Raw genomic sequence first — 27,552 nt, 5'->3', positions numbered from 1 at the left:
AACATATGTCTTATCAGGTTTGAACAATAAATAATGTAACCGGTTTTTGTTTGTTTTTTGTATTTGCGTTCACACACACCTAAACAATGCAGCAATCACACATACAGTAGGAGGCGCTAGATTGCAATACAATGCACTATTGGGGTGAGGGGTGGGGTTATAGTTGGGGGTATATTTGAGTAGCTATATTTCCAAATATTCAAAAATTCCTCTGTTGGTCAACAAGAAACAATAATGTAACATAACAATGTGAATAATTATATTATGTTAAATTATTGTTTCTTGTTGACCAACAGATTGTCATACGCTCTCTAATTTCTAATATACATAATTTACAAACATAATTAGTAAAATATGCCATTTTATTTTCATTGTGACAATAAAATACATGTACAATACAGCTTAGCTGTGGAAAACGGAATTTAATGTGTTAAAATAGTTTCCCACACTAGCACCAGAAAGGTCTAAGACGAAGACCCTAAAGGGTTAAATAAGCTGATCAAAACGCTTGACGTTTGCGGGCAGAGAGTTAGGCAAACGAGAATACTGATTTGGTCTCGGGACACTGAATTGCTTCATGAAAGAGTTTCATGAACCCCTCCCTGTACACCGAAACAGTCGCAGTGCACGCGGACACCAGCGCAGCACACCATTGGCTGAGAGCGCAGCTTTACCTGTAGGAAGGTGTGCCAGCCAGACAGCAGGATGAACTTTTCTTTGCTCCGATCAACTTCAGGGATTTAAATTCATGCTCCTAAGATCATGGAGCCCGTAACGTCTTGGAGCACCGAGAGAGTCACCGAGTGGCTCAAAGGTAACAGGGTGGTTTTATGTTTGTTTGTGTGTGTGTGTTTTTGAGACCGACGGGTGACTTTATGTCGGTCGAAGGAGAGATAAGGCCGAATTAAACAGGAACAACACAAATCCCTAAGGAACAGAATGGTGTCGGAGGAATGAGGAAGCGCCTTTTAGTTTGTTGACAAACTCTCGCACGAAACTAACTCGCAGCTGGTGAATACAAAAGCGATTTAACTTAACAAACAGTAGTGTATTGATACGTCTTTCCTCGTAATGAAGCGATAAAATCTGCTGCTGTCATTCTCTGTGCGAGTCCGGACTGGCCCACATCGCTCACTACGCGTATGTCTCTATTCCTCACGCTCATTTCTGACCAGTGTTCTGTGGTTTCACTTTAACACTCGTACTCTGTAAAGTGATATTTGTTTTAGAATCGACTATATGTTTGTGTCGCTTTGCGTTTAAATTGTTGTTGCATTAGTAGGCTACTGTAGTATTGCGTTATAATGTTATGAACCTAATACTAGTTAGTGGTTACTGGTTAGTGGTTATATTGGGCGGTGGTCGCTTGTGAATACTTAGGTAATATCATTATAAAATGTAAAGTGTTACATGTATTCTGTAAAGTGCTGCCTTACTTTTCACACATTGTTTTTACTGTATTTTTTTTCATTATGTTATCTTTACAGTGGCTTGATACTGTAAAGTGGGAAAATAGTTGACCTTTTATGCCAGTGAATATTTATTTGTAGATTTGTCTACTTAAAGACAAAAAAGGTTTGATGGATATTGCCCACAAAGATACAGTTCATTATGACAATGCCCCATGTTGTCACATTTCATCATGTCATTAAACAGGTCTTTCAGCAAACCTAAAAAATGTTTTTTTATTTTTCAGTTTAAGAAACTATTTAATACTATACAATATTGAAAAAAAAAAAAACTATTTAAAGTTCAGGACAGAATTAACAAAAATATTTTTGAGTTTTTGAATGAATTTAAGAGGGTTTTGAACAGGTTGTTTGACATCAAGAGATAACTAGAGAAAACACGTTTGTGTGAGTTTGGACTTTAATTAAAACCTCATAGTGACAGCACTTTTGACTTTCTAACTTGCCCTGGTGTCTTCTATTTAAAACACCTCCACCCACTAAAAATCTTTGTGTTTTTGAATCTGTATCTTAAAACTTCCAATAACATCTTCACCCTACTTTTGTAATTCAGCAGTTTCACACAGTTGCACAAAACAAAAAACAAAGGAATTCTACACTTCTTTCATAATATTAAACCTTGCTTTTTTCCTAAAATAAGTTTTGATAACACATATTCACTATTAACTAGAGTTTTCCCTCCATAAACTTGTAATTTGCTGCACACTGATAAGTAAGGTAGTTGTTGTAGTAGTTAGGTTTAGGTATGGGGTAGTGTTAAGGAATCTAGAATATGGTATATCATGTAGAATAAGGCCTTAATATGTGCTTTATATGTACTCATAAACAGCCAATATGCTAGTAATAAACATGCTAATGATCAACTAATTAATAGTGAATAGTGGTCCCTAATCTAAAGTGTTACCTAAGCTTTTTCCTAAAACATATCTTAACATGAATTTTCCTGGCCTTTGAGTTTGAAGAAACAATTAGTTATTTCTAACACTTTATATACTATAAAATATAAGCATAATGAAAACGTTAGTGCACTTTGTGTTGTGTGTAGTTTTAGTGTGATTCTGTTCAAGCTCTGAACCTATTAGACTGTGATAGAAGCATATAGCCCCTTATCTCCCTTGTTTATTTGTCTAATTGTTTGACAGATGTTGGACATTGTTGTATCTTGTGATCATTTAGGTTCTTAGTTTATGAGATCTCTAAAGGGAAAATAAATATATCAAAGCCAAATGTGATAACAAAGCCTTAGGCCCATTTATACTGCATATTATATGGGGTTTAGAAAACCCAATTATAGTAAAAGACCGTACATGTTATGAATCTAGACTAGAGAATAGTCTCCAGCAGTTATGCAATATTTTGGCTGTGGATGTGGTTGCATAAAATTCTCACACAAAGGATTTTTCCTCAGGGCCCAAAATCTTTGTGTTTCACCGACTCTAGAAATCAGCTTAAATCCTCTATGTTCACTGTTTGAGTCTCACACATATGAGCATACAGTTGTATTTTGTTCATTACATTCCAAAATTAACAACAGAATCTTGTGTCACATCAGGGTTTCCAAAGTGCTTTTTCCTGAAGTAAACACGTAGCAGGTGTGTGTTTTAACATGACTGGCTGCACAACTTCAGTGTGCATGACCCAGATGTCACCTTCTTCATGCTAGGCCACTCATTTCCTTCCATTATTATGGATCTATGGAAATTGTTTTTGTATGTGAGTGTGGCTTGATCAGTGGGTTGTTTTTGAGCTCCCCATGTAGCTGTTTCCTTTTATTCATAATGTGTTGGCATCTCTCTCTGTCTACTAAGTACTCATTGACATAATTTTTCTTCCTGTATTTTACTTGGGTCAAAGATAATTTTTTAATCATTAGTTGCAATTTTAAATGCACCCAAAGTTAAGGGTTGGTTATTTTTTATTTATTTATTTATTTTTATAGTTTTGAAAGATGTCAATTATGATGTCACTTAGGCTGTTTTTATTTGATAAAAATAGTAATAATAATAATGTGAATAATTATTGCAATTTAAAATACCTGTTTTCTGTTTTAATATATTTTAAACTGTAATTTATTCCTGTGAATAAATTTCCAGCAGTCATTACTCCAGTCGTCACATAATGCTTCAGAAATCATTCTAATATGCTGATTTGGTGCTTAAGAACTATTTCTTATTATTATCAATGTTGAAAATAGCTGTGCTGCTTAATATTTTTGAAAGTTTTTTATTTTTGGATTCTTTGATGAATATTAAGTACCAAAGAACAGTATTTAAAACATTTGTAATGATGTAAAAATCTTTACTTTTGTTTTTGATAAATTGAATGCATCCTTGCCTTATTAAACACTTTTAATGGTAGTGTGTATATATGATAATATTTATATTTTCAGAATATGTAGGCCTATTGTAATAATATTATGGTAATAATATTTATATTATTATGATATTTCACATTCTTATCTAGTAACATTTGGTTCTGTGATGAACTTCAAATCTCACTTTAATTTGAACTATTCATGAGCTTAAGTTTCTCTGTGCTGCTTAATTTTATTTAACTTTGTGTCATATCTGTGTGTTTGTCAGGTCTGGATGCTCCTCTACAGCAGTACTCGGTCTCCGAATGGCACCTCTCCGGCTCAGATCTGCTGCATCTTTCATCTACCAGATTGGAGAAACTTGGAGTGCATAAAATAGGACATCAGGAGCTCATACTGGAGGCAGTGGAAAAACTCTGTGCTTTGGTAAGGCCCTTGAATGTGTGTGCATGCAATAATCTTTGTGAGGACAAAATATGTAAAAATGCCTACAGTAGAATAAATACTTCCAAATAATACCTAGGGGCGTGTTCAGTGCTAAGTTTACTCTATTTATTATTTGCTTCTATTTGGTCTAAATGGGCTGTTATAAAGAGGATAAAGTTTGTATTTGAGTGTGTGATTTGTGAATACAGGATGTATTTGTATTGTATTAATCTTTCTGTTATTTCATAACCTGATATAACGTATTTCTGTATGAGTATTTGTTAGCGTTTGTGTGTCATATGCCTGCTAACCATATTAAAGCCTCTGTTATGGAGGTGAGGAATGCAGTAGGACTAAATCAGTCGCTATCATTAGACAATTCAGTCTTAACTGCTCCTGCTTTTTTTATAGAGAACATAGCAGAATAATTATTTTTTATTAAGTTAGAAAACCTAAAATTTACAATGCATGGACCAAAGGTCGATCAGGACTTGGAGGGATATGTGGACATTAGTCATGCCAAGGTTGAGGGTGTGTTTGTAGGATAGGAAATATGCCAGACATTTCAGAATATGATGATATGTACATAGTAAGTGAAAAAAATGAGGTATAAATATTGCATATTTTATCTTTTAAATGTAGGTTGTCTGTCTTCTAAATTATATACATTATTCATATACATTATTCTGTTGGAACCAAACACATATGCACTTACTGTATAAACATCCAAATGTGGCAACCACATAGAACATGTTATGTTTTCCTCTACATTGCTTTTTAATGGATCCTTTTCCAGTGTTCTCAGAATCAAATGTCATCGTATAAAGTGGTGAATGGAAACTACAACACATATAATTTTTGTATACATTTTCACCAACAACAAAACAAAGCAAAAAAAAATCCATGATAGCATTTCTGTGACTTTATAAAAGAGTGCATTTTTTTAATTGATAAAAAAATATCAAGAGATTGATAACGTTGGACACATTGTAAATGTCACGTAACATATTTTTTTCTCCACTCTGCGCAGACATACAGTGTTGGGGGTGACAGTCTGCGCAGTTTGGCAGAGAAACTGCATGCAGTGGCTCACACTCTGCAGATGAGCATACAGGGGCGCTGGCGTGTCAATACCAGTGACGAACAGAGCGCCACCAAGCTGTCACAACAGGTACTGCAGGCAGTGGTGGACGTGATCACAACATCTAATGGACTTGTGTCTTTGCTCAACAGGTGAGAATCACACAGTCTGGACCACAGAGCAATGTTTACCTGCATGTTTTCATGTACAGGCTGTGAATTTGTGCATGGAGTAGTGTTGTAGCTTTTGATTCTTTCTAAGTCATAATATGTTTGTTTGTTTAACAGGTATCAGTTTGCACAGCAGACTGGACACAAAGCAAATGAGAAAGTTGCCACTCTGTGTAAAGATCTGGACATTACAGTGCATAAGGTAAGTGTGTTCTTGTTAGAGTGTTTTAAAGGGAGGTTTCACCCAAGAAATTGTCGTTGTTTGCACATCACGTTGTTACAGGGTATTTAAGTTGCTCTTTTCCATAAAATGGAAGTGAATGGGGTGGTGACTGTCAAGCTTGAAAATTACAATAAAGCAATAACTTTGTGTGAGTAACACACTGAAATGGAAAATGGTCTTTTTCACATATGAGGTCTTTATACCATTAAAAAAATCCTTTAAACATCCTCCTCATTATAAACAAAGCATTTATTTAACCAAGGTCCGTAAACAGATATTATCCAATATTGGATATTGTGAGATTTGTGATGTCACACAGGCAAAACTTTTGCATATGACTGCCTCCAGAGCAAGATATCAACAAATACTTATATATCATTGCAACATAGGCCACGGCCCTGCTGTTCAGTCTTAATAGCTGACACTTGTATACACTGGATGCCAGTGTTGTGTCGCATCAAAAGTAAATAGAACCCATTATAATCACTGATGCTTTTTGCACTGGATACAGTATACAGATGCCTATTCAAATTTGTGACAGTCCACAAGCTTGAGTCTGCCGACAACAGTATGAGTAAAGGAACGTTCGCTGTGACGTATCCTATTTAAACAGCTTGTTTGCGTCTCTGAAGGATCCCAGCATCGGGAGTAAGTGGATTGTTTATTTTAATGGCATCTCAGAATGCGTCAGATTATTATATGTTTGTTCGGAGCACTTGACTGCAGAATTTTTTTTAAACAATGCACAGTGTAATGGAGAGTTGGCAAAGAAACTTTTGTTGAAAGATGAAGCAGCCAACTGTATTGAATCTGACAGCAAACCATAAGTTACGATTTTGTAATGCTTTGTCTGTATTTAATGATTTTTTATGGATAATGTTTGGATCAATGCACTTGTCTTGATGCAATAGCGAGGGGGCATTGATACTATTTCCTATTCAATGACATTAGCCAATCATAACAGAAGCTCATTACAGACAAACCTTAAAAACCATAAAAAAAAATAATAAATACACAACGTCAGAATGAGGGTTGAAAATAATAATTTTTCTGCATATACATTTGTTTTTTTTCTGCAAAAATGTTATTAACATTAGAAATGAACCTCAAGAAACATTAATAAAGAAATCCATGCCATAGCCTCTTTAAGTCATTTTTCATTTAAAAATGTCTGCAATATCTCACTGCATACAACAGTAGAGGGAAAATGTTTCAGGTTGTAGTGACTAAAATGATCAAAGTCAGTTCTGGTGATTTTTAAATCTGTCAGTGCTGCCTTTTGTGGTGTTCCTTGTGCAGCTTGCCAACCTAAATATTTAAGATGTTTTTTAGATGCATCTTGCATGTTGCCCAAAAATTACTTTGTTTGTTCTGTGCCTGATACTCACAAACACACTATAATGCTGACAAACACATGGTTTTGATTACATATATTCAGTGGACTCAAGAGGGCTAAGGCTGTCTGAGAGAGAGGGGCAGAGAGGGGAAGAGGGTGAGAGAGGGAGAGAGAGAGAGGGAAAGGGGGCGGCCATTAAAAGTCAGACTACGAGAACTGAAAGAAGTTTCAGTAGTGTGTTATTCACCTGTGGTGAGCGTACAGGAGAGAAAATCACATGATATTCACTTCATCAGAAGACTATCTTTCATCTGGACCTGGAACAGCAGGGTTTGTTTTTCCATCTATTGATAATTTTATACTTTAATAAGTTTTGATTGCTTATTTTCTCTCTCTACCAACCAATAAATCTTCACACTTTTAACAATAAACCTTAACATGTTTAAAACACACACACACACACACACAAACAAACAATGAAAAAACACACAGACATAAATAATCGAAAGGCATCTATAAAACATGTTGACAGAGCCACAGTGTCGTTGGAAATCAGATAGCACCTATTTCAAGATTTGTGTTTGCTTTATCATTCGAAAGGCATCTGAACCATTTGCTTAATGTTTCTTGCAGATTTCATGTTTGCTTTAAAGATTCAATGACGTTTTAGAGCTGTTTGTGTATGCAGGGAGGGAAATAAGAAAAAAAGGTTTGAATCGTGATGTGACTTAGTCTTCCACTCTGAGACCAAAAAGCATTGCTAAAGAGGGGAAGGAAAGTGTGGAAATGAGAAAGAAGCTAAGTGTGTATGTGCATTTATGGAGAAACAGTGTGCAATGTGCACATTAAGAATGTTGACACTTGATGCTATCCGCTCCTTTCTGTCAGCTCTCACACACACAGACACACAAACACAGAGTATATCACTAGAGAGTTTTTCTCTCTTCCTTTCTGCTTTGTCACTGGGTTTGTTTTCCTAAAGCTGATGGCATCTTTTCCAATTTAAATGCATTGTTTTATACTTCCTGTTTATACATACAGTATTGTGAGAGTATCATGAGTGCAAATGCTTTCTTGTGCAACAATCAGGATCTTTTTCATGTAAGAGCGGCAGCAGTAAGAAAGGAGTTAATGTACAAACTGAAAGCTGTTCTGGATCACCAATCTTTACATAATCATACATAAAATGGGGTCCAAAAGTCTATGACCACCAGTAAAAATACTAATGTTACACATTTCCATTCAAAAGTTTAAGATCACTAATAATAAAAAAAAAAAAAAAAAATGCATTTGAAACAAGTTTCTTATGCTCACCAAGACTGCATTTATTTTGATCAAATATACAGTGAAAACAGTAATATTGTGATATTACTGAAAAAATTTTAATAGTTTCTATTTTAATATATTTTAAATGTTACTTATTCCTGTGATGGTAAAGCTGAATTTTCATTACTCCAGTCTTGACAGGATCACACGATCCTTCAGAAATCATTCTAATATGTTGATTTGTTGCTCAAGAATTCAGAATGTCGAATACAGTCACTTTTTTTGTAGAAGATGTGATTTGTTTTTCACATTAGCAGTGTTTATTTGAAATAGAAATCTTTTGTAACATTAAAACATTTCTTTAGTCACTCATTTGAAAAAAAAGTCTTACTGACTCCAAACTTTTGAACGATAATGTGTATACATAATTAGAAAAATAGAAAAATGTATATTAAATTACAGCCGATAAATCCTAAATCCAAACGGTTCACATGTGAGGTCAGAACACTCAAATCAGTTGAGTCTAAAGGTTTCTGGAAATAAAGTGTTCATTCTGCTTACATTTAATAAGTTTCTGACATTTGAAGCCATGAAGACCAGGACAGGTGTTAGGGGACAGGTGGGCCTCTGATCCTTATAGAAACCACATCAACTGAAGTCAAAAGGTCATCATGTAAAGCAAACTTTTCTGGTGATACTAGTGTGTGTCATACGTGGATGACTGTGTCTTGCTCACTGGTGGTGCTGAGGTTTTAATGAACAGATGAACAAATATTCAGTGTCTCCAGGGTTAACCCAGATATGAAGGGAAACTCTTTGTATCAGAGATATAATTGCACCTGTGCGTGTTTTGGTGTGTTTGTATGTATTGGCAGCACTGCCCGGGGAGTGTGGAATAATTAGCAGACGGTAAAATGACTTTATCAAGAAAGAGAGAGAGGAGTAATGAACTTAAGAAGGAGAGGTGAGGGAGTGAAAGATAGATTAATTAAAAGAGAGATAAGAGGCGGAGAGTGAAAGAGGGTGCAAAAGGAAATTCACACACACCCACCCACACACACACACAATGTACTGAAATACATCAGTGGATTAAGCAGAAAAGGTCACGTCGATCAGACAGAGGTACTGTGAGTGCTTGATTTATCTTTTTTGCACTGAATATATTTTTCCCTCGATGTTTACACGTCTGAAGTTGCTTCAGAATTTTCTTGTATAATATTTGCTGTTTTTTATTAAGAGGAAATTGTTGTTTTATTTAATAAGCAGTCTGTTTCTTGGAATTTTGGAAGTCGTCTCTTCTGTAGAATGACTAAATTCGTTAGATGCTTCTGTAGAGTGACTAAATTGGTTAAATGTTAGATGATATATAAAGACCTCACAGAGGTTTAAAAACAGTAATGCTACAGCTCAGTTTACACAAAACTAGACTTGTAGTGTATTTTTTTTGCTAGGAAATTCAGTCTAGAAGGTAGTACAGAATGGGGTGCAAGCTTAATAGACATAGTAAAAATGCCTTGATGACAATGTAAAAATGTAGAAAGGTTTCTATGAGGGTTAGGGGATATAAATCATAGATAAGTCAATGGAAAGTTCCCACCATGATAGGAAAACCATGTGTGTTGTTTATGCGTTTGAGAAGTGTAAATGGATCCATGCAGGATGTAAGGCAGAGCTTTTTTTAGTATCTTCAGGTCTGCTTGTCTGTGACCCCTTAATAGAGCATATGATGTTGTCTCTGCCTAGAGACTGAACATTTATATACTTTGGTTTGCTCCTTCTTTGTCATTGTACACAGCTGCAAATCTCTCTTTCTGCAGTTTTGAAAACAGAGTTAATGATCATTATCAGTGTGAAATAAAGAGCTTTGTTGGGAACTAGAAGATAACAAGGTAAAAGCTTTTGAGCTGAATGAAGCTCCTTTGTGTGAGGATGCAATGTTGGGGAAAGTTACTTTTAAAAGTTATGCATTACAATATTGCATTACTCCCTGTAAAAGTAACTAATTACGTTACTTATTTACTTTTTATGGAAAGTAATGCATTACTTTACTTCTGTGTTACTTTCGTGTTACTTTTAAATATGAGCAGGGCTTGATTGTTTTTAATATAAGAAGTTCTATTTATAGCAAATATTAAAGCCCTTCCACACCAAAAAGTGTCATGAATAAACCTCAGGCTGAAGGAAAAGTAACATGTGTTATTTAACATATTTAATTATTGCAGGTTTGCGTCATATTCTGAGTTTGCATTTCACTGTTTTAATTCATTTTGATGAATACTATATCTGTTTTTTGTGATTGGGATGAATTAATGCATATTCAAATTTAGTCTAGAACTACAGTAGCATCATGTTCACACAGCGCACAACGCCTCTGTACTTCCGATTTCTCCCAGTATGGGGACAGGAGACTTGTCAGTCAATAAATGGGAAAACAAAGTAACTGGCATTACTTTTTTTGAAAAAGTAACTCAGATATTTTCTTGTAAATTAAAAAGTAATGCGTTACTTTACTAGTTACTTGAAAAAAGTAATCTGATTACAAAAAAATGAGGACAAGCACTTTATGTACACAGATTTATTGCACTGAAAAATAGAGGCAGATTTGAATGTGAGCTTGCATTCGATTGTAAGAAAGGGGTTAGGTTTAAGCAGACTGAATGATTGGAGAAGTCCAGTATATTTCAACAGGTAGAAGCCTGTAGCTAGTAATTATGACATTTTTATTAAAAATAATGAGATTTAAAAAAAAAAAGAAAAGAAAAGAAATCTGCATCTGATTAATTTAAAATAAGAACAATAACATCTCAAAATGTAGAAGATAGTGTGAATTTTCATTTCATGCCAATAAGTATTTGTATTTAAATGTCCCTGTCTTGTATCCAGGCCCACAGAAACATTAAGAAACTTTTTCTCCATTGTCGGTGCCGACTTTTGTGGAAACTTGCAGAATCCTGTGGAATGGATTTAAAAATGGTAACAAATTAAATGGTGCAGCCACACTGTTGTTTTTTAGGTCAAGGGATAATCGAAGTCACAAAATTATTAAATAAGCAAAGAGGTAGCAGGCATGTCTAACGAAAATAAGAGTTGATTCTGTGAAATTCTTTGTAGTTTCTGATTCAGATTAGACTTGTTTTTATCTTATGCTGTAGTGATTAAGATTAGATTTATTGTGGTAAATCAGCAAGATGGCTCTCAAATCAGCAGTAAGGACTGACCTGTCCTTGAACTGTACCATAATGACCTATAAAAAGACTCTGGCAGTTTTCTTTGACAGGGTTTGAATACACAGTAGAAGATATTAAACTAAATTACACTGAAGACATGACAAGTGTGTGTCCTGTTTGACCTTCCACATCATTCCATCCTGTCATTCCCTTCAGTTTTGCGTTTACATCTGTTTCAATGGCATCTCAGTTCCAAGCACATGTGCATTAAAACCTGCTCAGAAGCACAATCGTATGTTTATCCAATCACCTCAAACAAAGCAGATAATTGCTCTCATTTAAAGTGGAATCCCAGCAGTCACTGCTGTGTTAAATTGCCAACTCTCTGTCAGATCTCATTGTTTTTGCTCCAAACTGTGTGTATTTATAGGGGAACTAAGGGGTTTATTTCTAAAGAACATTTTTGACATGTAGAATGAAAAGTAGTAATAGTGATTCTTGCCCTAACTAACTCCACTGATGGTTTACCTCTGAACCTGTTATGTTTTGATGGACCACTGGAAATGAATGCATTCAAATGAAACTCATTGTGAGCCTACATGTTTTTGTGTGTGTCAGTCTCTTATGAGGGGAAGTGACACACCTGTTTAAATTAACGAGAAGTGAGCCATCAGTGTCACACATAAATCCCACAAAATTCTTCAGCTGCATGTCATGTCATATCCTCTCTGTCACACACCTGAGACCAGTATGTACATACTTTCAGATGGACTTACTCTGAATCTGTTTGGCTAATACAAACAGATCTGAGGTTGGATATGAGCCCTTATTTGTTTTGGTTTTATTTGTACTGAACTTCACGGCTGAGTGAGCTGTTTATTGGCTGAAGTGAATCTGTTGGTGGTCTGGGATTCAGTGTTTATCTTCAGGGATGTTGCATAAGATCTGGCTCATCAGTGAATCAGGAGATGTGAGGGAGCACTTTTTCTCTTGCCACCGATCCTCAGCGGCCAACCTAATCCTTTAATTAGACTATGATCTACATGTTCCAGTCATTACGTATGAGTGTGTGTTTGTGTGTATGTAATCTGGTTCTTAGGTCTTGTACTGCTCCTGTAATGGATTAAACAGTTTGAGGGTTGTTGGCTGCATATTAGCAGTGTGTAGTGTCACTCTGTTTAAGGAAGTGTTTCATTGAGAAGGAGCTGAATCAGCCCTGGCATGAGTGGTTTAGGTAAACCCCCCTCTTGTGTGTTTGAAGATCTCTGAATTCTGGATTAAACTCCTCAGTGGGTGGAAGCACTTGCATTTTTAGTAAATGTTCTCATTTCTCTCTCTCTCTTCCCTGTAGGAAACCGCTGTGTTTGAAAAGGAGAAGGACATCATCTCCATAGTAAGAGATCATGGGTCTTCTGTCTTCACTCTTACTTTCTACATCTTTTGATTATTTGAATTATATTATATTATATTACATTATATTATATTATAAGTGTAATGAACTTACAAGGTTGTAAGCAAATGTGCAGCTTATATTTTTGTTCCAGTTCATTCAATATTATTTGTTCCCTTTATTAAATTTAAAAAGTGTGGTATTTGAACTTTTAATTTCATCATCATTGGGACTGTAGTGTATATTTGAATGTTATCCCAGGGCAATACGCTTTTACAGGATACCATTTTTCAGGATTCTTTGATGAATACAAAAGCTAGTTTTTCTTTTTCTGCCTCTCTGTCTCTCTCTTTAGTGTCGTCAGCTGGTAGCAGTGTGTGATGAGATTTTGACCGAAACTCCATTGCCTCTTCTTACCCATACTGCCCAGCTGGAGAGTGTCGACCTGGTCCCAGCCTCACCAGGAGATCAAGTGGTAATGACTTGACTTCTTAACCGTAATTCATTCTTTCTCTATTTCATCCTCTCTCCTTGTTGTCCAATTTCACAATTAATTACAAATAAAAGGCAAGTAACACACTGAATTAAACATGAAATTTTGTAGTAGAAAGACTGAAATGTTATTTTCTTGTAAAACATACTCCAGTGATCTTGTTTTAATTTTAACATTGAAAAAAGAATGTATAAGATTCAAGTAATTTTCTATATTAAATGTTTATTTGGATACTTTGCTGCTGTTAAATTTACACTATTATTTTGCGATTGTTAAAGAACTAATGCTTAGTATAGAGGTACAGATGGAGTTTAAACAAAATCTTATTTTCAGCATCATCTTTATTCCTCTCTGTCTCTCTTATCTCCTTCTCTAAACACAGTTCAAATCATTTCTACTTAGACAGTCCCTTTACTTTGAATTGTATTCAGCTGATATGTTGTTAAGGGTGAAGCTATTTAAAGAGAGTTTAATTATGTAAAGCTCTTCCTTTCTGTACCTTAGACACAATCACTTGGCAGCTAAAGAGAAATTCTTCTATAAGATGTCTGTGGACTGATAAATGGTATAATTGGTTTAAATTTGCCCTGGTTTGTTTACGAACAGTCATACTCTGAAGGCTCACATACTGTCTTTATCATTTTTGACATGTTTGAGGTGAATTTGGGTCCTTTATGTTTTGTGTGTCTTCAAATCAGACACAAACACACAATGCAACATGTATGATTACACTGGCAGTCATCCACAAACCATTCAAGGAAATCCAATAACAGGGTTTTAGGACTGTCTGTCAGAATATAAAAAAATACTTGTGATTCTTGGCAAGTGGGACCTGCCTCGACTGTTTCCTGGAGAGAGGTTGTGGGAAAATTCATTAGGTCCTTATTTTGACATAATGAAGTGGCATGTTTTGGAGAAATCCAGATTCAGAGAATATAATAATTGGACATGATCTATTATTATTGATCTGACATATACAGTACTAATGGATTCAGTTAGCTTGAGGTTGGACCATACTGGTTCATTGTCTCTTAAGCAGGAGGTCTCTGTACTTACAGCGCATTTTCAGCACAATCAATTCTATTTAGATCTAATTTGGGCTGACATCTGATACTGCTGTCGATTCATTGACCAGTACCAGTTTGAACATGCTCCCTCGGTTCTCCTTTTGAATTTCTTGCCATAATTCTGGCAGGATAGCTGAATATTACAGCAATCCAGCAGGGTTGATTGGCCAATTACCAGCCCAGATTCTCATCTTGCTTATAGGAGCCAATATCAAATCCATTGAATTCTTGTTTAGCTGAGGTCTAAAATATTCTTGGCTTGATATGCACATTATTTTTTCACATAGGGAATTGAGATCACCACCACAGGATCCAGAAATCATTTTGTCACTGGAAAAGCAGCAGAGGTAGGACGGGTTGATGGTACCCCAGTGCTTCATATATTTTACCAATATTGTAAAGTATCATTTTGTTTTTCAATTTATTTATTTAGGGAGAACATTTGTGTTTTTCTAGCATAAGCAAATATAAAACATTCCTTATAATGTCTGCTTGGAGATATGTGAGGGTGTGTTTGCAGTGAATGCATGCATGAATGAATTGGCTCAGAACAGAGTGAGTACAGGCTTAACTTCCTCCTAGGGAAAATCTGGGTTAGTATAAAGGTGTCCGGACTCACTTAAAACAAGAATCATGGGTTTGAATTGTTGGCTCGTTTTTCTTTCTTATTATGACCTGAGAGAATGAGATAAAATTATGTTTCAAAGTAAACTTCCTTCTTTAAGGTCAGAAATAGGAGAAGAGGGAGTTGTGATGTCGTACCCTTTAGTTTCATCTAAAAAAAAAGTTTTATCTAAGAAAAGAGCGATATTATTCAAGACACACACATACAAATACACTAATGTGCACACACACACACACACACACAAACATATTTTAACCTGCACTACCATTCAAAAGTTTAGGGGTGGGATTTTTTTTTTTTATAATTTTGAAAGAAATGTCTTATGCTTACCAAGACAGCATATATTTGATCAAAAATAAAGTCAAAACAGTAATATTGTGCAATAAAATTACGATTTAAAATAACTGTTTTCTATTTTAATATATTGTAAAATGCAATTTATTCCTGTGATGGCAACGCTGAATTTTTAACATTACTCCAGTCTTCAGTGTCACATGATCCTCAGAAATCATTCTAATGCTGATTTGGTGCTCTAGAAACATTTATTACATTATTATCAATGCAACATTATTGTCAGTGTTGAAAACAGTTTTGCTGCCTAATTTGTAAAAGGATTCTTTCATGGATAGAAAGTTCGAAAGAACAGCATTTATTTGAATTTGAAATATTTTGTAACATTATAAAAGTCTTTACTTTTGACCAATATAATATATCCTTGCAGAATAAAAGTATTATTTTATTATTTTCACAAATATTTCTGACCCCAAAGTTTTGAACGGTAGTGTAAAATAATCATCCAATCTTAAAGATGCTGCATTCAAAATTCACTTGGCTTGATGTTTCTGCTTGTGGGCGGTTCCTTCTAAGCCACTGCAATCATTTTTGGTGCTGATATACTCAGAAGTGTGTCTCAGAACACTGTGTTGTACATAACCATAAATCCTGTCTTACAGTCTCCTTCAGAGATCTGTGAGAAGATTTTAGCAGGAGATGAGGTCCTTCAGGTCAACGGACAGATAGTGGTAAGTGGTAACAGTTCAATGCTAATTATGTTTAATTGTATTAATAGTGATATACTAGTGTTATTTACATAAAGACTGCTATAAGAAGGAAATTAGACAAGGTTCTAATGAGAGGGGCTGAACCCTGATTTAGCACAGCAAGACTCTTCCATCTATTTGATGAGCTGCAAGCTGGATTTGAGCAGATGTCTTTTGTCCACTAATTTGGATTATCAATAGTTTGTGGCCCAGTATCCTATGATTACTGATAGGCAGAGGGGAAAAACAATGGTTATTCCAGACAAACTAAATCTCTATAGAAAGAGATTTCAAATTTAAAAAGCAATTTTAACTTTAGTAAATAAAAAATCTATCACAGTTTTCTGAAAATGACATTTAGATAGGTGCAGCAACAAGAATTAGTTGCAAAAGAATCACCATTTTGGATGCAAATATACATTTATTTAATGCAGTGTAACCGATACATCCTATTTCAGGTTGGCTGGAGCCGGGCAAACCTTGTAAAAAAACTGGAGGAAAATCCAAATGGAGTCACTCTGGTTTTGAGGAGGCTTCCAGGGTTCCTGAAACGCAAGGAAAGCCAAGCCAAGTCTGAGGTACTAGAGGTACTAGTCATCCTTTTATTCAACATATGCCGCATTTTAAAAAATACTTAATGACATAATATTATATATATATATATATATATATATATATATAAATATATATATATATATATATATATATATATATATATATATACACATATTCAAATATTAAATATTAACAAAAATTGAATTAAATATTAAAACACTACTTTTATACTAACAGTTTAGCTCAAAGACACTGAAATCAGTTTCAGTTCATGGGAGTATATCTACTTTGTTAATGCTAGACAAATCTTTGTGGACTAAACTGGTCTGAACGTCCACACTCTTATTTTGCAAATTAACTCATTGCACTCAATAAAAAACTGAGATTAGCTGTCACTGGAAAGAAAGGATGAAAGGTTTCACTATCATGACTTATCTATGGAATCTCATCTCTGCCACATAAGAAAAAAATCATGCTTTAGTAAATCATAATTGACATAAAAATTCGAAATTGTGACATAAAAAGCCACATAGTTACAAAGTCAACAGTTGTGACAATTTTGACTTATCATAATTGTATTATTATTATTATTATTATTATTATTAGTTATGATTTACCAAAGCATGATTTGGCTGGGATGGGGTTTCATACATGTCACATATCAACAATATACTGTGTATTTTCACACATTTTGGTGACGTTCATTAATTTACTATTCTCTATATAATGAATGTCATTTCGTTTCTTATATGATGAAAGAGTGAGCTTAAATTAATGTACATTCAGGTAGTGATAATAAAAAAAAAAAAAGTTTTTCTAACCAGATGTAGATGAGCTTTGAATCTATTCTGTAAAAAGTTTCTTGTGGAATTTTTTTGTGTGTGTTGCGGTCAGATACAGTAAAGAATATGGTTTTTGCTGTGCGCCTGACAAAGCCAAAATGTTTTGATGGTGTTAATAACCAGCTAGAAATGAACACATGAGTCTCATATGAGGTGCTGCAAGCATATTACACTGTTGGTTCTTTTAGTGGTTGCTTTGCAACAGATTTATTGACGTCACATGTTTCCATGTCACATGTGGTTGTGCTTGTTCAATAAGCAATGCGCACATTTCCTCTTTGTGATGCTGAAATGAATACTGTCTCACACATACAAACTCGGACATGCACACTAAAATAAACATTTTAAAATGGAAACGAGACAGTGTCATTTTCATTTGAACTTTTTATGCAATAAGAGCATCGTCATGACAACAGTGACTTCCTAGCCTCCAGTCTTCTGTGACTGCAAACACTCAGTAGGACAGTGTGTGATTTAGTGATTGGGTCTGTTGGTGACCCTGAGGGACCGATCCATGGGGAAGTGTAAGGAACTCAGACAAACACACAGATCCTTACCAGACCCATTACATACTTATGAATCCAGACACAAGACTTTTTTGCCTCAATTTCTGAGCTATCAAGCACATTCCAGTGGTGTTTTAGTATCACTGATATACTATTACAGTTTTTCTAAATATTTTAAATTAGATTTCATTTTTTTTCTGTTTTCATTTTCATAAAATAATTTTGTTGTGTGTTTTTTGTCATTTTAATTTTATTTCAATTAATGAATATTTTTAATGGTTTTAGTTAATGATAATAACTATAATATTAACTATAAATGTAACTATAAATCAATAATTGACATATACATGTTTAAATAAAGACATGCTATAAACACCTATTGTTTTAATATAGCCTAAACTGAATTAATAATCCTAAAATTAAACTTATGCATTTTAGAATTTAAAAAAAAATACATATATAATTTTTGTTTTTTTTTTGTTTTTTTTGCTCACAAAGTATTGCTTAATAAACCCAAACACAGGCAGTAGCATACAGTCTTATTGGAAACAGACACATAAAAGCTGTTATACATGCCACAAACTTACCACGATCATTCACAAGACATGAAAATGCACTCATGAACTCATTGTCACACACCTAAAATGTCTCGCCAACACACTTGCCACATGAGTCACTCTCTGCAGCGATATTGGGTTTTTCCAAACATCTCATCAATCTTATCAATTCCTTACTTTTAGAGAGAGGTGGAAGAGGAAGAAGAGAGCGAGAAAAACAGACATTCTCTTTTGGGCAGGGTGGCAGCTTCAGTACGCTCTCTGTCCTTTAGGTGAGTTCAGCTCAGCTGAATATCCTCAGATGCTTTTTTTGATGCTAAATGTGCATGATTTCAGGCTGTGTATAGGCATTTCAAGTTGCTTATTTCATGTTTGTTTCATGTTCCCCATTGAGGGGAGGAAATTATAGTAGTTAGAGCCTTTAAAATATTGTAGGATATTCTAGGATAATTTTGTCTGCTTCTTTCATGTAACCTACAGTATAATGCTTAGCCTTGATTCTGTGCTTTTCATCATTTTACTCTTTTACAATAAACTTACTTTGTATAAGAAGTGAAAGTCTCCATTTCTCTACCTGTGTGTTTCATAATCTAAATTCTTGTTTCATAACTGTTTTCTGTGAGCTACAGTGAGGACATGCAAGTGATCCGCTGTCTCAGGTCTGTGTGTGTGTAAAGCATGGCTGAACTGGATTTGAATGTGAACTATACTATGTGTGTGTTTGGGTCAGTTTATATGGCATTAAAGCTGCTTCTGTATATGTAGCACTGCAAAGGGCCACTTAGCCAACTGTGTTTTTCAATTCATATTTTAAATGTTACATGCTTTCATATAGGGTGTGTGTGTGTATTTATGTACCACAGATCAGCATCTGACGGCACACATCATTTCAGAACGGAGAAATCAGCACTCTCTAGTGAACAAAGCTCTAATGAGCATCAGCCAAACACCTTAAAGACAGGGGCAGGTAAGAGTCACCACAGACTTTTCAGAAAATATAGAAGACATCAGCAGGGATTTTTTTTTTTTTAAATCCTGTCCTTTCAGAAGTAATAAGTAAAAATTTGTACATGCATCATGAAATAATGGTGTATGTAGTTCTACTCACACTGCTGTCTTTTCAAACGTTTGGGTTCAGTAAGTTTTTTTTATTTGAAATAAATTAATACTTTCCTTTAGCACTGAGACATTAAATTGATCAAAAGTGACAGTAAAGACTTTTATAATGTTACAAAATATTTCTATTTTAAATGAATGGTGTTTTTGAACTTTCTATTCATCAAAAATGTAATACAGTTTCCACAAAAATATTAAGCAGCACAACTTTACCATTGATTATAATAAGAAATGTGACACTTCTTGTGACACTGAAGACTGGAATAATCTTAAACCAACAGTTTTTTTTATTGTAATAATATTTTACAATATTGGTGTTTTTACTGTTTTTCACCAAATAAATGGATTATAATAAATATATTATTTTTATTTGAGAATTAAAAATATATTTTTTTATATAGAGAGAGAGAGAGAGAGAGAGAGAGAAATCGAAGAAAAATAGTATTGTTCATTAGCTATATTTGTATATAAACAGCATAAAATAGCCTGGACCAGCACATTAATTGATTCTACTTTAAGCTAATATTTTCATCGCCCATAGTTTCTTTGGTTTATTTGTTGCATATAGATTTGTTGCTTAGCTTACAAACATTTACAACTCTGCTTTCATCTTGTAAGCTTTCTAAAATGTTTAAATCTTTCTTCACTTTTATAGACTCTCAGCGTGCAAGTCGAAACAGTTTGGAAATAGATTCATCTGCAGAAAGGAGTCCATCCCCACAAAGCTCAGAACTCAACCGAGCCAGCACAAGCTCCTGTCCTGACATGGCAGGACTAAGAGTAAGAACAAAAACCTTTATTGCATTTATAAATATTCATTTGGCATGACATATAACTTAGTACACTTTTGTAGTCAAAGAGATACTATAATGATCTGTCACACTTCTGCTCTTGAGCATGATGAACTTGAGTGTGCCGTGAGTCACTGAGATGCATCTGTTGGGGCATGTCACAATAAAGTGTTTCTATTGTGGCAATCTGATGAAATCAGCAGAAAGACCTCAATGTGATCTCAGTGTAATTATACATTTCTTTTTACCGCAGGAGGAAAAGGAGAACAAAAAGAGCTCTACTAAAGGTTAGGCATGGATTTGTTCGTTCATTATTTCCTCAGTATTTTTTTAGGACACCTTATTTCATCCATTGCAAAATAATGACCCCTGATACACATGTACACTAGGAACACGGACAGCGTTGAGCCGCAGGAAGGTGTCCTGTCGTGAACTTGGCCGCCCAGACTGTGACGGGTGGCTTTGGAAGAAGAGAAAAGAAACAAATGTCTTCATGACTCAGAAATGGCAGCGATTTTGGTTCGTCCTGAAAGGTCCTACACTGTATTGGTATACCAGCCAACAGGTTAGTACGAGTTTACTTGTAAAGAGGTTGTGTTTATAAAGTGCCAATCTGTGTAACCAATTAGAAGTATCATAATTATTACATTAAGAATTTTTTTTGTAAAACTGAAAGAATCCCTCCTTGAAAGCATTTTCATCTGTACTAGAGATGCACAATGTTTTTGGAACATATTGGATGGACGATATTAAGTATTTAAAAATTTTTGGCCGCTTTTTTGGATCAGCTTATCAGCCAGAATTATAATAACCATGTATTTCTATCTCTTAAAATGTGGTAACGTAGATGTACTTGAAATAATTATTGAACCCATATATTTGTGCAGGAGGAGAAGGCGGAGGGCTTAATCAAGATCGGCAGCTACAGTATAGAGAGCGCAGGAGAACACAAGAGGAAGTAGTGAGTATTTTCTGCACCAGACAAGATGCTGGTTCTGGTTTCCCAATTATAATTTTGGAGCTGAGTCAAATTTGAAGGGAAGCGTATCTGTTGAGTGAACGTTAAACCCCGATCAGCTTGATTGTTTGTGTTCACACGGTCATAAAGAAACAGAAGTCGTCAGTCTCCTCTGACTCTATGTTTGTGGTTGGCTGCGAGAGTATCAGACGCAGAAGGGCAGTTAGCCAGAGATGTGTGAATAACAGAATTACACTTTACATTCCTCTGAGCTTCCCCCGCAGTCCACAGACACTGAACAGCACAACCTGCCACCATGATGACAAATTAGTTTTTATTTTTTCATTAAGCTGCTAAAGCCTCTGTCCTAAGATTAATGGGTATTATCATCTGATCTCTTTCTCTCTTTCTCTTTATCTCCTAGTGTATTTCAAATGTCCCACCAGCGCTTCCAGAATTTTTTCTTCGCTGCTGAAAATGTAAACGACATGAGCAAGTGAGTGTGGCTGCATATAAACAAGCATTTTCTCTCCTGCTGCATCCAAATGACAGACATTCATGACTTTATAGCTTAGAGAGCATTTTGTAAAAAGTGGCAATGATTAGATCTTGCCGCACATCTGCAGTTTCTCTTCATGTGCAAATGATTGTGCTTTGACCTTTGAATTAAAATAGATGTGTTAGATGCAATGACATTTTTAAAGGTGGAATGTGTGATGTGAAAGCACTTTTTTAAAGTTGAATGTGTTTAGCCAACTATAAGCGATTCACAGGTTGACTTCAAAGAATAGTGTGAGGGAGTTTGGAATAGATTGCATATATTGACAGCCAAGTATTTTTACACTATCTGCACTGTTCTATTAATTAAAGGAATTATACAAGCTAGGTAATGCTGTATACAGACTCACAAGATCTGACACAATTCCAGACCTTGTAATTCAGTTCTGAGTGCTAGTGCAGTAGACTACCATGATCTAGCAGACTTTGCAGGGGCAATTTATTCTTCATCATGAAAATTAATATCTTTTAAAGTGCGTATGTCATATTGCTTTATATTACTGATAATAAAAATGGAAAAATAAACATTTTGGTAGTTAGCAAACAGCTTTATCTAGTAACTTAGCATAGCACTAGTGAGTTAAAAAGCTCCTTGAAAAAATGGTTAATAAATATTCTGTGGGACAGTAGAATTTTGCATGAAAACAGTGTGAAAGGACAAGAGGATGTTTTGGAAACCAGATGGTTTTTTGCTATTCTCTTTTGGTGCTGCTAATGCAGTGGTTCTCAACCTTTTTGACCCTTTCATCCAAAACAATATTCAAAAAACTGATGTGAGCTGTAAACTCAAAAATAGGATGTCAGTTTAATGTTGTACATCTTTATTTTTAGTCTTTTGTAGGATTTTAATTAAGATTGTTAATATGACTAAATTTAAATAATCTTAAGACTTATTTGTGCCCCTGGAAGCTTGCTGAAGCCCCCTAGTGAGATCGGCCCCTTGGTTAAAAACCATTATTCTAATGGATATATATATATATGTGTGTGTGTGTGTGTGTGTGTATATATATATATATATATATATATATATATATATATATATATATATATATATATATATATATATATATATATATACACATATATGTGTGTGTGTGTATGTATATATATATATATATATATATATATATATATATATATATATATATATATATATTCTTTTTAAAACATATGTTTGTGAAAATAACTTTAGTTTTTTAGTGTTTGGTCAGATAATTGGTCAGATGGCGTCTCTGCAGTAATTCAGGGCTGAACACCTTATGTAATAGCACTACAGATTGGAGCTCTCTTTTACACTTCATGATCTGTCCCATGACCAGTGGAGGTCAGGTACTTCTTACTTCCAAAAACAGAGCTGATGAAGTTTCAGGAGAGAACCATGGGCAGTTAAGTTAACTGTCATGTATCATTCCCCCACGATAATATTAGACCAATATCAGGCAACTCAATTTGTCTGTTCTAAAGAGTTTTATGCCTTTTATATCCATTATTTTCATTCCATTATGAAAAGCTTTGAACTCTACAAAGTCACTTAAGGACTTTGACCTCCTGAGTAGCTCTTGAGGAGCTGCAGTAAAGCAGTGACTCAGACACAGAGAGCAACAGTGTCGTTTTGTGGCACTGGAGATTATGTGAATGCCAAAACCTTTAACCTCTTAAACACTCCCACCTCATGTCCACTATTCTCCATCACTCATCATCTCTCATACTTCCTATTATTGCTCTTTAATACAGCACACACACGCTCATTAAGTTTTACGCATTCAGGATTTCTCACAGGTCACCTCTGCCCCCTATTGGTCTTCACCTAATACAACACAATACAAATCACTAGGTGCAAATGGAAAGTTGGGAGACATGAAGTGGTGATAAATTAGCTCTCTCTCTCTCTCTCTCTCTCTCTCTCTCTCTCTCTCTCTCTCTCTCTCTGTCTCTGTCTCTGTCTCTGTCTCAACAGATGGATTAATTGCTTAATCACAGCCATTCAGAAACATAAGAAAAAAAGTCAGCCAGACAATGAACAAGGTAGGAAGACAACACATTCACATTCAGTTATTTTTAATAGCTGGCATCTTTACACTGCCAAGTTAAGGCGGTTCTGTGACGGCTCCGAGTTATGTGAATATATGCAATGGCAAATTAAATCTGTACTAAAATATCAGCTTTGATTCAGTAAAATGCTACATGACAGCCTCTTTACATTTTTGTCAATCATCGGACATGCATGAAAATCAGCAGTCAGCTTATGAGTGTTTATTTTGTTTCATATGATTATGATTCTGTCAGAAATATATTTATTCCGCCGTGTGTTTTAATTAATTTTCCATAGTATATATGCTATTTGTGTATTACTTCGTCTATGTAAAATGTTTTTGTTTTCAGAATGTTACAGTGAAACTGAATCTGAGGAGGAATCGTCCCGTTCACCACATTCTCATCGGAAGAAAGTCAATACGGTGAGAGAAAACAGATACACGTGCACGAACAGAGAACAAACATTCCTCCAAACCCAAACCATCATAATCTTATTTTTAACACAAAAACAAAAACATAAACTAAAACTAAAAATCAAAAGTTTTTAATCAAAAACAAAAAAAAACAAAACAATACATATATAAAATTAAAATACATTTGTGAAATACAATTAAATTTTAGAATGAAAATAATTGTTTTCTATTTTAATATATTTTCAGATATTATGAAATTTAATTCTGTGTTGGCAAAGCTGGATTTTCATCAGCCATTGCTCATCATTCTAAAATGCTGATGTGCTGCTCAAGAAGCATTTCTTATATTATCAGTGTTGTAAACAGTTGTGCTGCTTAATATTTTTGTGAAAACCGTGGTAGATTATTCATTTTTCCATTATGCAAACTAACACATGTGGGAAATTACTGTGTACCTTTCCTTTAGAACATAAAATATTTCTTCTTTCTTTTGTCATAGAAAACTCAAACACAATCAAACACACTTCCTCGAACAAAGGGAAAGCAGAACAGGGTGTCAGAGCCAATAACCATTTCACAAGCAGGGGGCAGTAAAATTGCAGGTAAAGGATCTTCCAAAAATGTTATAAGCCTCTTTATGTCTAGTATCTTTAAATCCTTATAGCCCTTTCAAAGCTGTGTCAGGATAACCAGCTCTTTAATAAAAAAATAAAAAAATAAAAAATACTTTCTTTAAACAAGCAAAATCTCACTGTGTTTCTCAGGAAATGTAGATGAGATGGATGAAATGTTCCATAGCCTGAAGAAAGGAGGAGTGTCTCTGATTGGTCAGAATCAGCCGACAACTCATGACCAGCTACGTAAATCCTTCATCAAACGCAACAAAAACCCTGTTATCAATGAGAAGATACACACACTCCGTGCCCTCCAGAGCACACTTAAGGTAAGACATGCATTTACACACACACACACACACACACACACACACACACACACTAACAACCCAACCCAAACTGTTGTTTTTATTATTTCCTTCTCACGTCAATCATAACAGATGGACAGTTTAAAGTACTGTACTACACTACCAGTCAAAAGTTTGGAAAAATTAACATTAATTGTTAATGTTTTTAAAAGAAGTCTCTTATGCTCACCAAGACAAAAATATAGGAAAAACAGTAATATTGTGAAATATTAGTACAATTTAAAAGAACTGTTTTCTATTTTAATATATTTTAAAATCTCAATTTCACATTATCCTTCAGAAATCATTTTAATATGTCGATTTAGTGCTCGAGAAACATTCCTTATTATTAATGTTGAAACAGATGTGCTTCTTATTTTTTATGTGAAAATTGTGCTATGCACCCGTACAGAAGTTTGGGGAAAGTAAGTTGAAATGAAAAGAAAAAAAAATGTGAATTTAAATTTAAATTTGATACAAAAAAATTACAGTAAATTCTATTTTAAATAAATGCTGTTCTTTTTTAACTTTATAGTCGTCAAAGAATTCTGAAAAAATGTATCACAGTTTCCACAAAAATATGTTTTCAGCACTGATATAAGATCCATTATTAATCATTGAGCACCAAATCAGCATATTAGAATGATTTCTGAAGGCTCACATGACACTGAAGTTTTAAATTGTAATACAGTTTCAAAATATTACTGCATGTACTTTGTTTTTTACTTAATTAAATTATTTATTTTTTGATCAAATAAATGCATCCTTGCTGAACTTTAGAGACCTCTTTCAAAAACATAACAAAACTTACTTATTCCAAACCTTTGACTGGTAGTCTATGTAAATACCCAGGCACACAGCGCTCTCTTCATTTCTCACTGGCTGCTGGTGTTTCCTAGGCGAAGGAAGCAGAAATTCACCTGATTAACAAGATCCTGGACGACTCTGAGATCTCACCGCAGAAGTACCGTGAGTGGAAGCAGTTAAATGAAGACCTGCTGCAGGACATTGAAAGACAGTACAAAGAGACGGTCTCACCAAACATAGACACAGTGTCCAAGACCAACAGTGAGGCAAGCACTCTGAATCTGAGTGATGAAGAACAGTTGGTAGATGCAGAGACACCTGTTGATGGAAGCTCCACTTCTGCAGAGACACAGGTGCCGATGCAAACACATACCACAGTCACAGAAGAAACTACAGAGGACTACTTTTACATATGACACTTGCACAGATTCTGTAAAAACAAACACAAGTGCAACACTGGGATAAATATATTGATCTGAATTGCAGCCATCTGGGAGAGAGCACTGGCTGTTTTACCAGAAGTAAGATCTATCATCTGTTGATTCACTATAAACATCACTGAATTTATTATGAACTGCATAATGCTGACAAAAGAACAAATCTAATTTAAAGCACTTGCTAAAGGATGTTGATTATACTGATGTATGTAATTTTAAAAATATATATTTTAGATTAATTATATTAATATGATGCATATTTGTTTTTACATCAGGTATGTGTGTAAGGTTTCCCTAAATATGTAAAAATGAATGTTTTATGAATGTTTCTGGAATGTTTAGACATGATAGGCAAGAAAGTATTGCTTTTATAAGAATGTATTCTTTTTATTATGTAGAAAATTGATGGCAGTGTAGATCCTGAAAACAAGTTTAGCAGGCTCAAAAACTATATTTCCTGAGGAAAAAAAATTATACTTCACTGTGCATAGTTTGTATTAAATGCCCAGCAATGGTCATTTCCCCAGAATTGCCACACAGTAGCAGCCTGTGTTTTGGTCACACTCCAGTCACCTGTTCATTTGAGTCTTTCAGTGTTTTTATACCAGCAGTGTATAAATCATGCATATAATGGCTGTGTTTATATATATATATTATATTTGCATCTGAAGCTTTATTTTAAACATCACCAGCCAAATTTTGTTTTGTTTTGTTTAGTTTATCCAAGACAAAAACTGGTTATAAAGTCAGACATTTTTGTCCTAGACTGATAAACTCATCTCTATATATAGAGAGCAGTGAGTGTTAAATAACTTGTAAAATGCTCCTGTAGAGAAAGTTCCCAAAATTTTATAATAATTTATTGGATGTTGCTGTTAATTTTTGTTTATACACACAAAAGTGTAAACAGAGATATGAAAAAAGAAAGAAATAGAAACATGAGATTTGAA

The 27,552-nt window shown here is 34.6% G+C and overlaps 1 protein-coding gene across 5 annotated transcripts; it reads left to right on the top strand.

The window, feature by feature from the left end:
* The first annotated feature begins 533 nt into the window (after positions 1 to 533).
* LOC109108442 (CNK3/IPCEF1 fusion protein-like) lies at positions 534 to 27,552 on the top strand. 5 transcript variants are annotated; one of them, XM_042774133.1, is made up of 22 exons: positions 534 to 814; positions 4,052 to 4,209; positions 5,240 to 5,442; positions 5,578 to 5,662; positions 12,804 to 12,845; positions 13,198 to 13,317; positions 14,690 to 14,749; positions 15,981 to 16,049; positions 16,526 to 16,645; positions 18,711 to 18,799; positions 19,157 to 19,186; positions 19,391 to 19,494; positions 20,299 to 20,423; positions 20,688 to 20,721; positions 20,824 to 20,999; positions 21,322 to 21,395; positions 21,817 to 21,888; positions 23,908 to 23,975; positions 24,333 to 24,406; positions 24,897 to 24,999; positions 25,162 to 25,340; positions 26,258 to 27,552. In XM_042774133.1, exons 1-22 carry the CDS (start codon positions 763 to 765, stop codon positions 26,579 to 26,581), a joined length of 2,361 nt encoding a protein of 786 aa, XP_042630067.1. In that variant the 5' UTR covers positions 534 to 762; the 3' UTR covers positions 26,582 to 27,552. The 5 variants fall into 5 exon arrangements, with proteins under 5 accessions (XP_042630067.1, XP_042630066.1, XP_042630070.1 ...); XM_042774132.1 differs by having other exon boundaries at positions 16,526 to 16,654; XM_042774136.1 differs by lacking the exon at positions 14,690 to 14,749 and having other exon boundaries at positions 16,526 to 16,654.

This window comes from Cyprinus carpio, chromosome A17, assembly GCF_018340385.1.
Source record: "Cyprinus carpio isolate SPL01 chromosome A17, ASM1834038v1, whole genome shotgun sequence".
Taxonomy (NCBI): Eukaryota; Metazoa; Chordata; class Actinopteri; order Cypriniformes; family Cyprinidae; genus Cyprinus; species Cyprinus carpio.
This window is presented reverse-complemented; position numbering and strand designations above follow the sequence as displayed.